This window comes from Orbicella franksi, chromosome 9 (genome assembly GCF_964199315.1).
Source record: "Orbicella franksi chromosome 9, jaOrbFran1.1, whole genome shotgun sequence".
NCBI lineage: Eukaryota > Metazoa > Cnidaria > Anthozoa > Scleractinia > Merulinidae > Orbicella > Orbicella franksi.
The window spans coordinates 30629566-30643526 of record NC_138153.1 but is presented as its reverse complement, the minus strand read 5'-3'; the positions used below and the strand labels follow the sequence as shown (position 1 = coordinate 30643526).

The window sequence follows — 13961 nt, the reverse complement described above, 5'->3', positions numbered from 1 at the left end:
TGGCATCTCGGCAGGTCACGGAGTTTTACCATTCTATTCCTGGTTTTCAGTGTCACGTAATTCAAAATAGATCAAAATAAAAATCAAAACCGGTCAATAAATAAAGTCTAGAATCTGGGAAATGAAAGAAGGTAAATATGCAAAGACTCTCGCCAAAATTCTGGTCACAGCAATTTTTCTTATGCGAGATATGCGGAGAAATTTTTTACCCAAATTTATAGAGATTTGTATGGAGACGCCATGCTGGTGCCCATCCGTATGGGCACCAACATGGCGGCCGGAAACCAACAGAAACGTCTGTCACTGAGTTTTGCTACAAAAGCGTGAATTTATCCCTCGAGGAACTCTAAACCATTAAAATAATACTTTTTCTAAGACAAGAACTGTTCAGATAGCCAAGTTCCCCGAGATAAGTCACTTTTTTAACCATCATGACAGCTGTCTAGGCCGTCATGTAAATGCCGCGTCACGCAAAAGCTTAGAAATTCAAGTGTAGTGTATCACAAAACCAAGAACCCATTCGGAGCGAAAATTTGTATGAATACTAGTTTTCAGCTGCTCTTATACATCATTTAAGTAAAATCTCAGGAAGATCAATAGTTTTGTAGTTCGAAGTTTGGTGACGTCATGTGAAAACCAGCTATACCCATAGAGACTAGCATTATGTTTTTTTGCAAAATTAAAAGTATTAGTAATATTAACTATTTTAAATTAAATATTACCTGGACCCTTGACATTTTACACTCGACCATCGACCTTTTACCCTCAATTCTCGACATTTAACCCTCGACAAAAACCCACACTCGTCCATCGTTATATGCAATGAAAAATACGAAAAACCTTTTATGAGATTGGTATGTGAAGGTGTTAAAAATCCCCTCCGTACTGACAGATGTCGACATTTAGCATAACTATGGCTTATGAAAACTTGAAATAAACAGACGTCTACAATTTTGGCGCGGAAACCCGTCGCAGTCGGTAATCGTCCGAGAAACGACAAACTACCAAGAGCTTTACAGGTTTGTATTTTAACTGCCGTGATTTCTTTTACTTAGAAGATTTCGTCGGTGGCATTGGTATTATGTCACTCAAGTTTAGGCTTCTGCGTTCTCCAGACATTTTTTTAACCATGCCACGCGAAGCCAAAAAGAGGAAATCTCGAGGTCTACATCGTCTACATCTACATCTGCGCTTGACTCTCTCGTTGTGGAAGTTTCGGAATCGCGTCCGTGCTCCAGCAATTTCGTGCGACTAGCACTTGTTGTAGTTTGTCCTTCAGCTTCAGTGGCTAAACTAGTGTCCTCGAGTTCCTTCAACCATTCTTCTTGGTTACAGTGCGACCCACCCAAAGATCTTGTTCAACGCTGAACTTGTGGGCTCCACCAGATTTTGGCCTTTTCGGTTTCTTCGAAAATGGACAAGCAGTTTTCTTGCGTTTTCGTCCTGACATAAAGAAAATTTGACAAGAACGAAAGCTAACTTGCTATGAAACAATCATATCGAGAACAATTTGCGTGCAAAATTGAAATATCACACCTCAATTCGCATTACGCGCAACAATTGGCGGTGAATTTTCATTAGAGGTGTCAACGCGCCGTGAGGCGTTAATGAGATTCAAAAATAGTTTTTCTCTTTATCTTAAAATGTAAGAAGCTCTTTTTCCATTCTTTTTACAAAATAGTTATCTCAGTCTTCTCGATTTGAACAGCAAAACAAAGATTTTTCGCATGTTTCGTAAACATCCACCTACCATGGTACCCGAGTTTGTGCCATTACAAAGGTCCTACATATCTGATTGTATTTTAATCATAATGTGTGGTATTGAAATTCAGACAACAATTGGCAAAAGTAGATGTTACACTTTGATAAGAACTATACCATCATCAGACTAGAACACGCATACAAGGTACTTGAATTGAATACGGTGTTGACGGAACAAAAAGTAATACTCATGAGAAAATTAAGGCAAACTCTCTGTTAGATTTGGATCCTTTGCTGAGAAAAGGTGTTAAAAGCGTTTGATGAAATATGCCTCTTTGTATAGGAGGTCTAGGAGAAGATTCTAATTACTGCCTGGCTATTGTTGTGGTATTGGTTCTGCCTGTGGTATACATTGATTATCGTACGAAGATAAATATGATATCTGCCGTGATAAAGCAACATACTGTACTAGTTCTGTAATCAGATCGCCTAATCAAACAGCCGGGCCCCGGCGTCATAATATAGAATGCAAGTAAGCAACATGTTCACGTAATATTTTTAAAATCTGTCCCTCCAAAGCCAATACTTAGAGACTTTAAAACATATCTTCCAATATAATAATGGGACAAAACTCTTGGTATATTGACCTGTAAAGGTGTCTTTACGGTAGATTCCGACGCCGCTGGTAGAAATGCCGTTAGAAAATGTCTTGGATCATTGTCTGGTAGAAATGTTGATAAAAAGAAAATGTAGAGTGGTATTTCAAATAAATCATTAGCGAAGCGTTTTTGTCAAACTTGTGGAAGTTACCTAGGAGAAGGTTGATTGTCAACGTATCTACAATAAAAGGTCATTATTCCCCGGTCAATAAGCTGTTTAACGATTCGGTCAAAATAGTTTTAGCCAATATTGGACTTAATGATCCACCCATGCTCACTCCATCAGTTTGTTCGTATGGTTAGTTGCTGCATGAGAAGGCGGTTTTCGTGCAAGTATCTCAAATTAATTTTGGAAGCGTGAATTTCATGAGGTATGTGTCGATCAGGTTTTTATTGTAGATTCTATCCATAATAATCGTGAGTGTTCTTTGAAGCGGGACAGTTGTGAAGAGGGATTCAACATCAAATGAGATATAAATGTATCCTTGATCAAACAGTTCAGGAGCTATTGATTTGATTTTAAGGAGACGGTATGGCCGAGTGGATTAGGGTGCTGGATTTACAATATGGTCCACACCCTATCGCTATCTGGATTTGTTCTCGGTGGTCCCGAGTTCAACTCCTCGACCGCGTTGTGTAAGTAGCCAACTTGGCAGCCTTCTACCAGTTTGGATTCTTAATAGTTTATGTTCTACATTGGAACCTCCGGTTGCGACCACCTCTCGTAAGCGACCACCTCTCCTCAGCGACCAGGTTTCCAAAGTACCAAAACTTTCCAAGTCAAATCACTACCTTTGGAACCTCTTGTAAGCGACCGCGACCACTTTTAGAGCTAAAGGTTTTAAATTTTCCTTTGTTTTTAACCTGCTGTAAGCGACCACACAATTGACAGATAATTAGAGAAGAAATTGGACAATAAATTGTTGTAACATCCATTCCAACTTCTCAATGGGGGAGAACCGTATTTTTTTTTTCTCGAAATTGACTTTTCAGATGAATAAAGCATTAGAATTCAGAACTGCCACTGGCCAAGGAACATTTTATTATGGGACAACTACCATCTGGAACTCATTGGACCTTACTTTAAAACTCAGTAGAACTATTTCAATTTTTAAAAAAGCATTGAAACATAAATTAATTGTAGAGTTTTTAAATTCGTGATTATCTAAATTAGAATGTAATATTATTAATTTTAGTATATTAGTATTTAATTGTAGTATTGTACCATATTGTCTTCGAAAAGCCGCCATGGGGAAAGATAATAAAGGATGTATGTATGTATGTATGTCTGTCTGTCTGTCTGTCTGTCTGTCTGTATGTATGTATGTATGCATGTACATCGGCATTGGCGCATGGATTAAGTCTCGGCAGTCACCATATTACAATGAGACGTAAGCGAACTCCTCTCGTAAGCTTGATTGGGTGGTCACTTACGAGAGGTTCGACTGTATTTGCAATGTTTGATTATTTATTTACAGTGTCTTAATTAGCACAACAGCGCTAAAAACATTCATAAATAAAGTCATTTACTTATTTTATTTTATTTTATTTTATTAATATGCGATTGGCAGCGTCAAGACTTTGTGTCCTTCTAGGTGATCCATTCTTCGTGAGTGGTTGTAAGAGTTCGCTTATATAATGATCTGCACATACTGTTCTAAGGACGACACGTACTATCACACTAAGCTTTCATTTCGGCGCACGAAAGCAAATAATTTATCTTGATGAATTATCTGTCTTCCGCCCGATACTGGGACGCATAGCAAGACACTAAAAGCACTTGCCTAAGTCCGCCCCGACAGTCTCTGTCTCTAGTACAGAAAACGATCAATCAAACTTCCAACTATTTTCATGTGTTCACTCTCATTATTTTCTTCAACTAAGCTAATTACCTGTGGCTCTCAGATCGTGACCGCTCAACAATTATACTTCGCCATTAAATTTTCTCCGATTCTTATTGGTTTAAATTGATCACGTGACGCGATAGTGTTCATCCGCGGAGAGACGCTATCAGCCCATAGTGCCAGTCCGCGGAAAATACCCGGATGGATAGTACTCGTCCGTGAAAAAATATGTTTCTGTAAACAAGCGGGCTTCTAGGAAATAAACAACTGAAATTGTATTAAGTGGGTTTTGTTCTGTTTTCTTTTTCAAATTTTTCATTTGGCTTTCACGGCTTTCATCCAAAAAGGTTGAAAATGATTCAATATGAGTTTTGACTAGAGCGCGGAAGAAAATTTAGTGGTGAACACTAAAGACAATAGAGTGTGTCTGTCTCTGAACTATCGTTTGGATATTTGCCAATTGGAAATTTGATATTCTTAAATAGCATATTTGCCCTCGAAGCTTCGCTTCTCGGGAAAATATTTCTTTTAGAAACATCAAATTTCCGCGGGGAAACTGTCAGCCGATAGTTCCTCGACAGAAACATTCTATTGTTTAAATACAACAACTCTTGCAGGAACGGCATTTAACGAGGAACTGAGGAAGCAAAATGGAATGTATGTATAATATTGCATGTAATATTGTTTGTATAATTTTTCTGTATGCACTCCGAGGATTTGGAACACTGTTCCTTTGAAAATACGTCGATCCAGTACAATTTTATTATTTAAGAAAAAATTCAAGACCTCTCTTTTAACTAAATTTATTAAGAGTAATTCTTTATCATATTTTTACGTATTTTCCTAGGTATTTTTTTTTTTTAGTTTTTAAGTTTCTTAGAGTAAAACTGTAGTTTTTAGGGATAGTTTTGTAAAGCGCCTGGGGTAAAAAATCGATGTGTGCGTTATATAAATGAACTATTATTATTATCGTTATCATTATCATTATCAGTATCAGTATCAGTATCATTATTATTATTATCATTATCATTATTACTATTACTATTATTATTATTATCATTATTATTATTATTATTATTATTATTATTGCTAATATTCTCCACATCTGATTTTATTTAAGAATAAATGACCTATTGCATATTTAATGTTAGTTAGTGAAGCCTTGGAGCCAATGGCCCATAGCTGCCGGGGCTTATCCCGGTTTCTGTAGCATGAAGCGGCTAGGAGTATTTCTACTCCCCCTGGAGAGAAAAAAAATGCTAGTCCATCGCAGGACAATTCCCCGCAATTTGTTAGGTTACCCCAACAATCCGCCGGTACCCATTTATACTCCTGGGTAGAGATAGGCACTGCGAGGGTTAAGTGTCTTGCCCAAGAACACGACACCGTGTCCCCGGCCAGGGCTCGAACCCGGACCGCTCGCTCCGGGGACGAACGCACTAACAATGAGGTCACCGCGCCTCCCTGTAATTATCTGTTACATAATCAATGTTGCTAGTAAGTGATAATCAATGGTTGGGGACATTTGTAGTTATTAAAAGGCTAAAACAGGCTTTTTAGTTTATTTTGTCATATATAAATCATACGAATATATAATGTAATGTCGGAACATCGGTAGAAGTTAACTGATCCCATATAATAAGGGACTGTGCTATCATTATCAGGAGCGGGACTGTAAAACCAGAGGGGAAAGGGGTAACGTGTAAATGTCTGTTTGTCATGTCCAACGTGTGACAGTACAAAGCGAATAACGATTTTAGGTATATTTGAGCTTTTACCATAAATGTTGGTGTATGTGTTGGGGGGAGGGGTCTGGTCATAATTTTTGGGAGATGAGGAGGGGGATCAGAACTTAAATTGCCTTTGTTGGCAGGGGGACTGTATAAGATTTCTCCGTGTGAGACTCATTTTACAGCCCCCCTCCTGATAATTATTGCACAGTCCCTAAAAGGAAGCTCAATAGAGTATCTCGTTCTTGAGTTTTACAGTCCGCCGAAAGTTTTGTTAAACACCTTAATGTGTGTGTGTGTTTTAACAATCTGCCATTCCAGGGAAAAATATCGGTTACGACGTTTATAAGGAAATCAAGGGAGAAGAAGACTTTGACAGGAAAATTAAGGAAGCAGATAAGGTAAAGGTAGTTTTATGTGTGCTTGCGAGTTATCGGTACTAGCTAGCTCGCTACCGTGGCCAAGAAGAAGTGGGGACTGAATAAGGAAAATCAAATTCCTTCCCCACCCCTACCCCATACTCCTCTTTCAGCCTCAGTCCTACTCCCTAGGACGCTTTTCGTCTCTCTCAAGGCCTCTTCCGAGTTTAAATCCAAGATTGGGCTTGTGTGATCAAAATGCGGTGGCTCGTCAAAATACGCTTGCCTTGCGCCATGAAAGGGGCCACTAATTAAGCCACAGCAAACAGAAGACTTTAAAACCTGCAAGTCATTTGGAAGCCTGCTGCAAGAACAGTAAATCAGACTGATTCCAGATACACGACTTATTTACTTCAAATCATTCCCTCTCTTTCAGATTCCCTCAAGAAGCATTTTTGATGGTGCTAAGCTCAGGGTCGAGAAAGAGAAAATTAAATTTCTCTTCGGTGCTGCTGCAATGTACACTGGGAAACGACCTACTCATGCGATCGGCGTTGGAGCCCAGGGCTTCGCAACAATTGTAGCTGCGCCCCAGTTTCCTGAGTGTGAGTTCTTCACTCCTGGCCGAACTTTCCCGGTGTGCGTTCGACATTCACTACTTAAGTCCATCGATGATGCAATGTTAGATTTCTTGAGCGCTTCTATCCGATTTGCTGATAGTAATGACGACTCCCCACTTGATATTACAATGTCGACCGGGAGAAGCAGCGTATTGAGTAATGTACAGTCGATATACAATGCGCTGAAAGCTAATCGGAGTGGTAACGTGAAAGACTTTTACCTGGATAGTCCTGATATGTAAGTAAATGTTAATTTTCATCGTTCCAGACTAGACGTTTACTGATAAGACAAAGAAAAATTTGGTCTAACTTTAAAGTGAAACCAAACTGTTTAAGTTGATAAAAGTAAATTAAGGTGTATTCTCCATGCAAGGAGAAGGCATTGAAAATGATGACTGCTAAAAAAGCAGTCATCTCTTTATTGTACTTGTGAAACAAAATCGAGAAAGAAAGAAGGATAAACGAGGTAATCCTCCATATAGGCTTTATTCCAAGTAATTCATCTCAAGTTATTTCTCAGGGCCGGGTTGTTCGAAAGCCGGTTAACGAGAACCCAGGATTAAAAGTTAACCGAGGTAACAATTTTTCTTCTACAGAAATGTTTTTCACTGCTTATGTTTTGTGTAGTTCGAGATTACTCAAGCTCAAAACTGAAGGAAAAACAATATAAACAGAAAACCGCACTGAAAATGTACAAAAATGAAATCAAAATTCTCGCTAATCCTTGGTTAACTTAATCGGGCTTTGAACAACCCCGCCCAGGAGGGTAGAAATAGCTAATCCTTTGGTGCGATTTTTTCTCACTATGTGTGGAGAGCCTTAGCGACTTTACACGCAATTTCATTCCTTACAACAATATCCATGTAAAGCATGTGGTAACATTATCTGCCTCAGCCATCGGACTCTCCTGGCTACAATTCATCGCACATTCTAATAATAAAAAAGTTTTCAAATAGCCTAAGACTATGAATAAAAGCGCGACTCTTTTGTTTGCATCTGGACCAACAGGTCTTTTCGTTTAGATTGTTTTGCAAAATAGCAGCGAAAACGTAATGCAGAACCGCTTTACCATCAATCCCAATAATTCATCGTTCAGTGCGTTTGCCTATGGTCTGTGATAGCGAAAGCAATGTTTGGTGTGTTAGCGTTCATTGTTTAAACTTACAGGTTACAAATCACTAATTGAAACCGTGGGGTGCCAAAGCCACTTCGGTCCACGCCCGTGGAACACCTTAACTTAGAGTTAAAAATATCTGTTAACGCCTCCAAGATGGCGAATGTAGATATATGTACGTCGGACCTTTGTCTTAGAGATGCCCGTTCAAATCTAAAGATAAAATCACACCATCGTCTTTTTAAACATCTGAATGGTACTCCTAAATCTTCATTTCTACATTTAAATCTTCTCTTTCATTTGGGTTTGTCTAGCTTTCCTTCCATTTCAAGACCAGCCAGCAGCCATAAGAGGCCAACGCATCCTTGAGGTACAGCAACGAAAAGAGCAGTACCTCTGGGGACAACTCCCCCCTGGTGTGACTGATTTGCCAGGCTTCATTCATGCTCCCAAACACAATGATCTCCCTAAAGACGCCCAGTTTTCCGACGAGAAGACACGATCGTTCCTCCATGGTTGTCTTGACGGGGTTGCAAATCTTGGTCTTTCGTATCTGTACACTCTTTGCGACAGCTGGGAAAATTTTGACAGCTTTAAGAAGATCTTCACTGGTTGGACAGGCGATGTACCTAGAATTGCCAACAATGACCTGTGGAAGGAGGACAGAATGTTTGGCTTCCAGTTCCTCAATGGTTGTAACCCATGTGTCATTGAACGATGCTACGAATTACCAAGCAACTTCCCTGTCACAAACGAAATGGTCCAAAACTTTCTTGACCGAGGGAGGACATTGGAGGAAGAAATTAAGGTAAAACGTAAACTCGTGTTGAGCAAACGTTATTGGCTTGATTTACAAGCAGATTTGAATTTGATGCGTGCTGGCCTTTTCAAACAGCACTGAGCATTATTTCGTTCACTGTTTTGCGTCGTAAGTTCATAGAATCGGATGTATTTGTCAAATTCGACAGCATATCCATCCTCCCCTCTTATTGCTTTAAAAAAGTGATCAAATTCCTGACTACACGGAACAAACGTTCCATGAATGCTGGAGGTTTGCAAAGCAGGGATTTCCCGGAACTTTGGATTTGACCCATGGAGAAAACGTTACAGGTAAATTTAATGACCTATGAGGCATATAAACTGCGAGTTATTAGGCAGTAATGTGTGAAGAAATAATTGTCGTAGCTTTGTTTTCAAACGCGCCAGAAGAATATTTAACCCTTGAACACTCGACTCCAGGGTTACCGCTGAAATACTCGACCACGGCTGAGAAAAAAAGGCAGTCGCACCCTTGCCAAACAGGGTACAGTCCTGTCGCATCATAGTTTTGTAGAATCTGAGTGAACAAATGAGTAAAATTAGAAACTTAATAATGCAAACAGTGCGCCTGGGGATTATTAGGCTCCAAACTAATTCATGAAATATCTTTTTTTTTTAGGCCGGTCACGTTTACATTGTCGATTACAAAGAACTCGAGGGTATCAAACGTAATGGCGAGGACGGCAATTCTACGCTATTTTACGCAGCGGAGCCTCTTTGTTTATTTTACGTGAAGAGCTCTGGGGATCTTGTGCCTATTGCTATCCAGCTGTTCCAACAACCCAGCATGACCAACCCCATATGGACCCCCCAGGATTCACATTATGATTGGCTGCTGGCAAAAATGTGGTTCCGAAACGCTGACCATCAAGTACATCAGGTCAGTAAACAATGATGAATCTAAGTCATTCCACTCTTAGCATAGGCCAGACATTAAATGCTTCATTATCTTAAATAATTAGTATAGGTAATCGTATGAACGCGAGTGCAATTAAGGGTTAACAATACAAGAAATAAGTGAAATTCTCTCAAAATTGCACGAACCTTTAGACGGGTACAATTTGAAAGAATTTTCAAAGATCCCGAGTAGTGTGAATTGTTAATTGCTCGAAGTTTTAGACGATTGCTCATTGATTATATGACTGAAAAAACTGCGAACGCTGGCACTTTACACAGTTTGTAGTGCAGTGCAAATTAAGGATTAACGATAAATTGGTTGGCTCTCAGCCGAATCACTGACAATGACGTAATTTTCTCCGTCATATGATAAATCAGTTAATTACTTTCTCTCATGAATGGTAAATTCAACCTCAGTGTTTTGTAAATTTTAATAGATGGGGACTCACTTATCCAAAACTCATTTGCTTATGGAAGCGTTTGCTGTTGCCACATGGCGTCAGCTGCCATCAATCCATCCAGTCTTCCAACTTCTGTTTTCTCACCTCCGCTATGTCATGGCCATCAACACCTTGGGAAGAAATGAACTGATTGCACCAGGAGGTATCGTGGACAAGACTCTTAGCATAGGAGGTGGAGACCACATTCAACTGCTAGAAAAGACGTACAAGAATTTCAAATTTGAGATGCTCTCTTTGCCAGACATGTTGAAGAAGAAAGGTGTTGACGATATTGAGAAGTTGCCAAATTATTATTACAGGTAAGCTTCTCGGTGATATTTATATTACTTGGCATTTTAATCTAATCCTTCGTAGACAGAGTATAAAAACGTAAGGAAAGCACTAGTTTTTGATGCAAAACTAACCGCGATGCCCTTAAGGTCAGCGCCCACTCGGGGACATGTTGCAGGGATATGATGGAGCTACAGTTTTAATATCCGCTTAGTGGGCACCAGCTTGCGCGCTGTCCCTACAGCATGTGTCCTATGCGTACACACGAAGACCTGTAGTGTGTCCCGAATTTTATGTTTTGCGAGGAGCATCTTTGTATAAATTCCGGGCCGGACAAGAGACCAATAAATCGTTTTTGAAATATCTTTCTGTGCAAGCATTCTAGTTGGCTAAAAGCAAGCAAATATCGCAGGAATTAGATGCTTATTTTTATCACTTCCTTTAAGAAATACCGCCCCAAATCTTCTTTTACAACCCCCGGAAGCGGGGGGTTAATAAGAGGGAGGCTCATTATTTGGGATGTGGCTGAACATAGATAAAGTTTAAAGTAGTCACAGAGAATATTGAATAGATCCTGGAGATTGAAAACTTTAAGACATAGGGCTATTTATCAAACAATTTCATTTCCTGATTGGCTCAATATCTTGAAACTGCATGGCAGAGAGAGAGCCTTAATAGAGATGGGGGCTTACTAAAAGATTGAAATCCTGAATTAGGGACACATTAATTAGGGGAGTTTAAATGAGAGGGGTGCAAATAGAGCTTATGAGACTTATGAGTTCATCTGTGGATAAAACAAAACTATACCTAAAGTAACTGCGTGACCAATTTATTAGGGATGACGGACTTCGCTTGTGGACAGCCATCTCAGATTTCATCCGGGAATTCATCGGCATTTTCTATCAGTCAGATGATGACGTATCCAAGGATTACGAAATGCAGTCCTGGGTGAGAGAAATCCACGACGATGGCTTCCCTGTTAGAGAAGGTGACGTAGATCACGAGTTTCCCGAGAGTTTGCAAACACGTGATCAGCTTGTTCACATGCTGACCTGTGTTGTGTTCGCATGCTCGTGTCAACACGCAGCGGTCAACTTTTCCCAGATGGAATTCACAGCCTTCATACCAAATGTTCCGTCAGTCATACGTCTGCCAGCAACCACAAGGAAAAACCAGGCGACTCTGGAGCTCATCATGGATACTCTGCCGAACAAGAGTCAAGCTGGTTGGCATATTGCTGCTATGTACGCTCTGACGCGAGTATCGGAAGACGAGGTAATATGTGAAAATTACTTCCTTAATTAAAACACTGATAAAACTGTCTGAACAGTTTTTTCCAGGTTTGTCGCATTCTTTGTTTCACTCTCTGTTGTTTTTGTAGCGTTTCATCGGAGACTACTCCAAAAGTCCCTTGATAGGCAGTGAAGTAGAAGACGCTATTTCTCGTTTCCAGTCTTCCCTGCAGAGAATCTCTGAAGAAATCCAAGAGCGCAATGCATCAGTGGAATTTCCTTATCCTTACTTGTTGCCAGAGAGGGTGCCAAACAGCATTGCGATCTAAAGCAAAGTGTTGATTTAGGCCCGCTTCCTAGATCTCAGTTTTATGCCATGTAAGAGGAAAAGAAACAGTTTCAAGTTTGTGGCTTAGGCTGGTTTTTAGGAATGCCACTCAAGCAAACCAAACCGCAGATACTCCGCATATTATAGCATGGTTAGAAAACGTAGACCAGTGAAACCAGTAAGCTATCTACAAACAAATGGCCACGGTGCTGAACTCGAGACTAACAAGATCCTACGAATTAAACTACTGACAGGGTAATGAGCTTAAATCCTAGATCTGCGGCTCACAATACCAGTGATTAGCCTGTCGGCTAAGCTACCTCCTTTAATTAAGGGTTAACATTTTTTACAATACTCAACGACAACCTGTAATTTTATGCATTATCCCATGATTGCCAATAAACCACGCCAATCATAAGTTAGTTAACTTCTTATATGACCGAAGAAATTACATCACTGTTATTGGCCAAGAGCAGAGTGCCAAAATTTTTTTGCCCCGCAGGGTTTTGGCCAAGAGGCCAAAACCCGAGGAGGCATCCTAGGATTCCCCGCGTGTATACATACAAGGAATTGCAAGAAAAGTAAGAAATGTGTTGGTAGTATGCGAAGCGTTCTCGATTTGATGAAACTAGGCGCGCACGGTGGTCTTGGGTAATGTGGGGCAAGGACCACAGGCTCACTAAACGTTGAGGTTCTTGCAGCCACGATCGAGTTCGCGTTTCGCCATCGTCTAGCAGCATTTCAAGGTCAAAAATACGCTCCAATTACATTATGGGCTGCATAACGATTTTAGTGCGATCAAATAAATTCCCTTCGAAATGGCCGAGATTCTCATCTAAGACAAATTGGAAACGATTTCAAAGATCCTGAAGATGGATTTTGGGAGAAAAACAACGCAGAAGGTATCGTAAGAAATTCTGAAGTATACTAGAAATTCGAGGCCAGTCTGGTTCAATTGCAACTAAATAGCTAAATACTCTTCCGATCGCCAGTTTTACCTTTGGCATCTCGTTTATTCGGATCGTTTATTTGTATTGAGTAATCCTACGTGGCGTAGAGCTCATGTGTGGGCTGGGTGACTTTGCAGGGATTCAAATGTAAATGTAAATGTTTTGCAGCGTTTTCGTTGAGGTCCAAATTGCAGATATCGTGACTGTAACGCGATACTTCTGTTTACGTCTCGGGAAAAAAAAAAAACCTCGACTTCCGTTCTGCTTTCGAGATACATTTGCTCGTATATCAAGACAAATGGTTTGTTTCAGCATCAAATTGGAACACGAGAGTAGTTTGACTTAATTTTTTGTTTCGCTACAGTTGTTTTAACCTTTTTTCCCCTAAAAGTTTTACTGAGCGAGATTTTTGTAAAAGAAATATTAGTTTCCATGAAAGCAACCTATTTTTTTTCCAGAAAGTACTTTTTGCGTCTTTTCTAACGAGATATGGTAAAACTGCCCTGCTGTAAATGCTCTCGTGAGAGTATTATGTAAAGAATATCATGTGATAGAATGAGTTAAACAGAATGTGTTGGTTTAGTTAACTTAGTTGATTGTTTGGATCATATTCATGGTAAGATGCCTAAGTTACTGGAACAGTATGAGTGATATAGTTTACAAACAAAAAAAAGTAGAATTTTTAGTTCATACAAAAATGTTCAATATTATTGTTTTCTATCAGCAGAAATAAAAGAGAGCGGGGGCAGATTTAGTGATAACTACTACTTTAATTTAGTTTAATCGTGTATAACTGACTTAGCTGCCTGTCGACACAAGCAAAGCAGCTGTATTTTTTTTGCAATTTTTGTGGCAATGTCAGAAACCCATTTTTACTCTTCAAAACAATTTACACCGGGCTTTGTTAGATTTTCTTGGATCCGTTAAGCTCTGACAATGAAACTTCGGAGATTTTTTATCCTCGCTTTTGAGCATGC

General features: G+C 39.6%; 1 protein-coding gene across 1 annotated transcript; it reads left to right on the top strand.

Moving 5' to 3' along the window:
• Nucleotides 1-6239: 6239 nt before the first annotated feature.
• Nucleotides 6240-13309, top strand: LOC145497440 (allene oxide synthase-lipoxygenase protein-like; the record flags this gene model as incomplete). The annotated part of the gene is made up of 7 exons (XM_081477244.1): nt 6240-6335; nt 6730-7151; nt 8334-8835; nt 9466-9726; nt 10181-10503; nt 11311-11749; nt 11856-13309. Coding segments are annotated over 7 exons (2223 nt in total), but the record flags the coding sequence as incomplete, so codon positions are not given.
• Nucleotides 13310-13961: the final 652 nt, after the last annotated feature.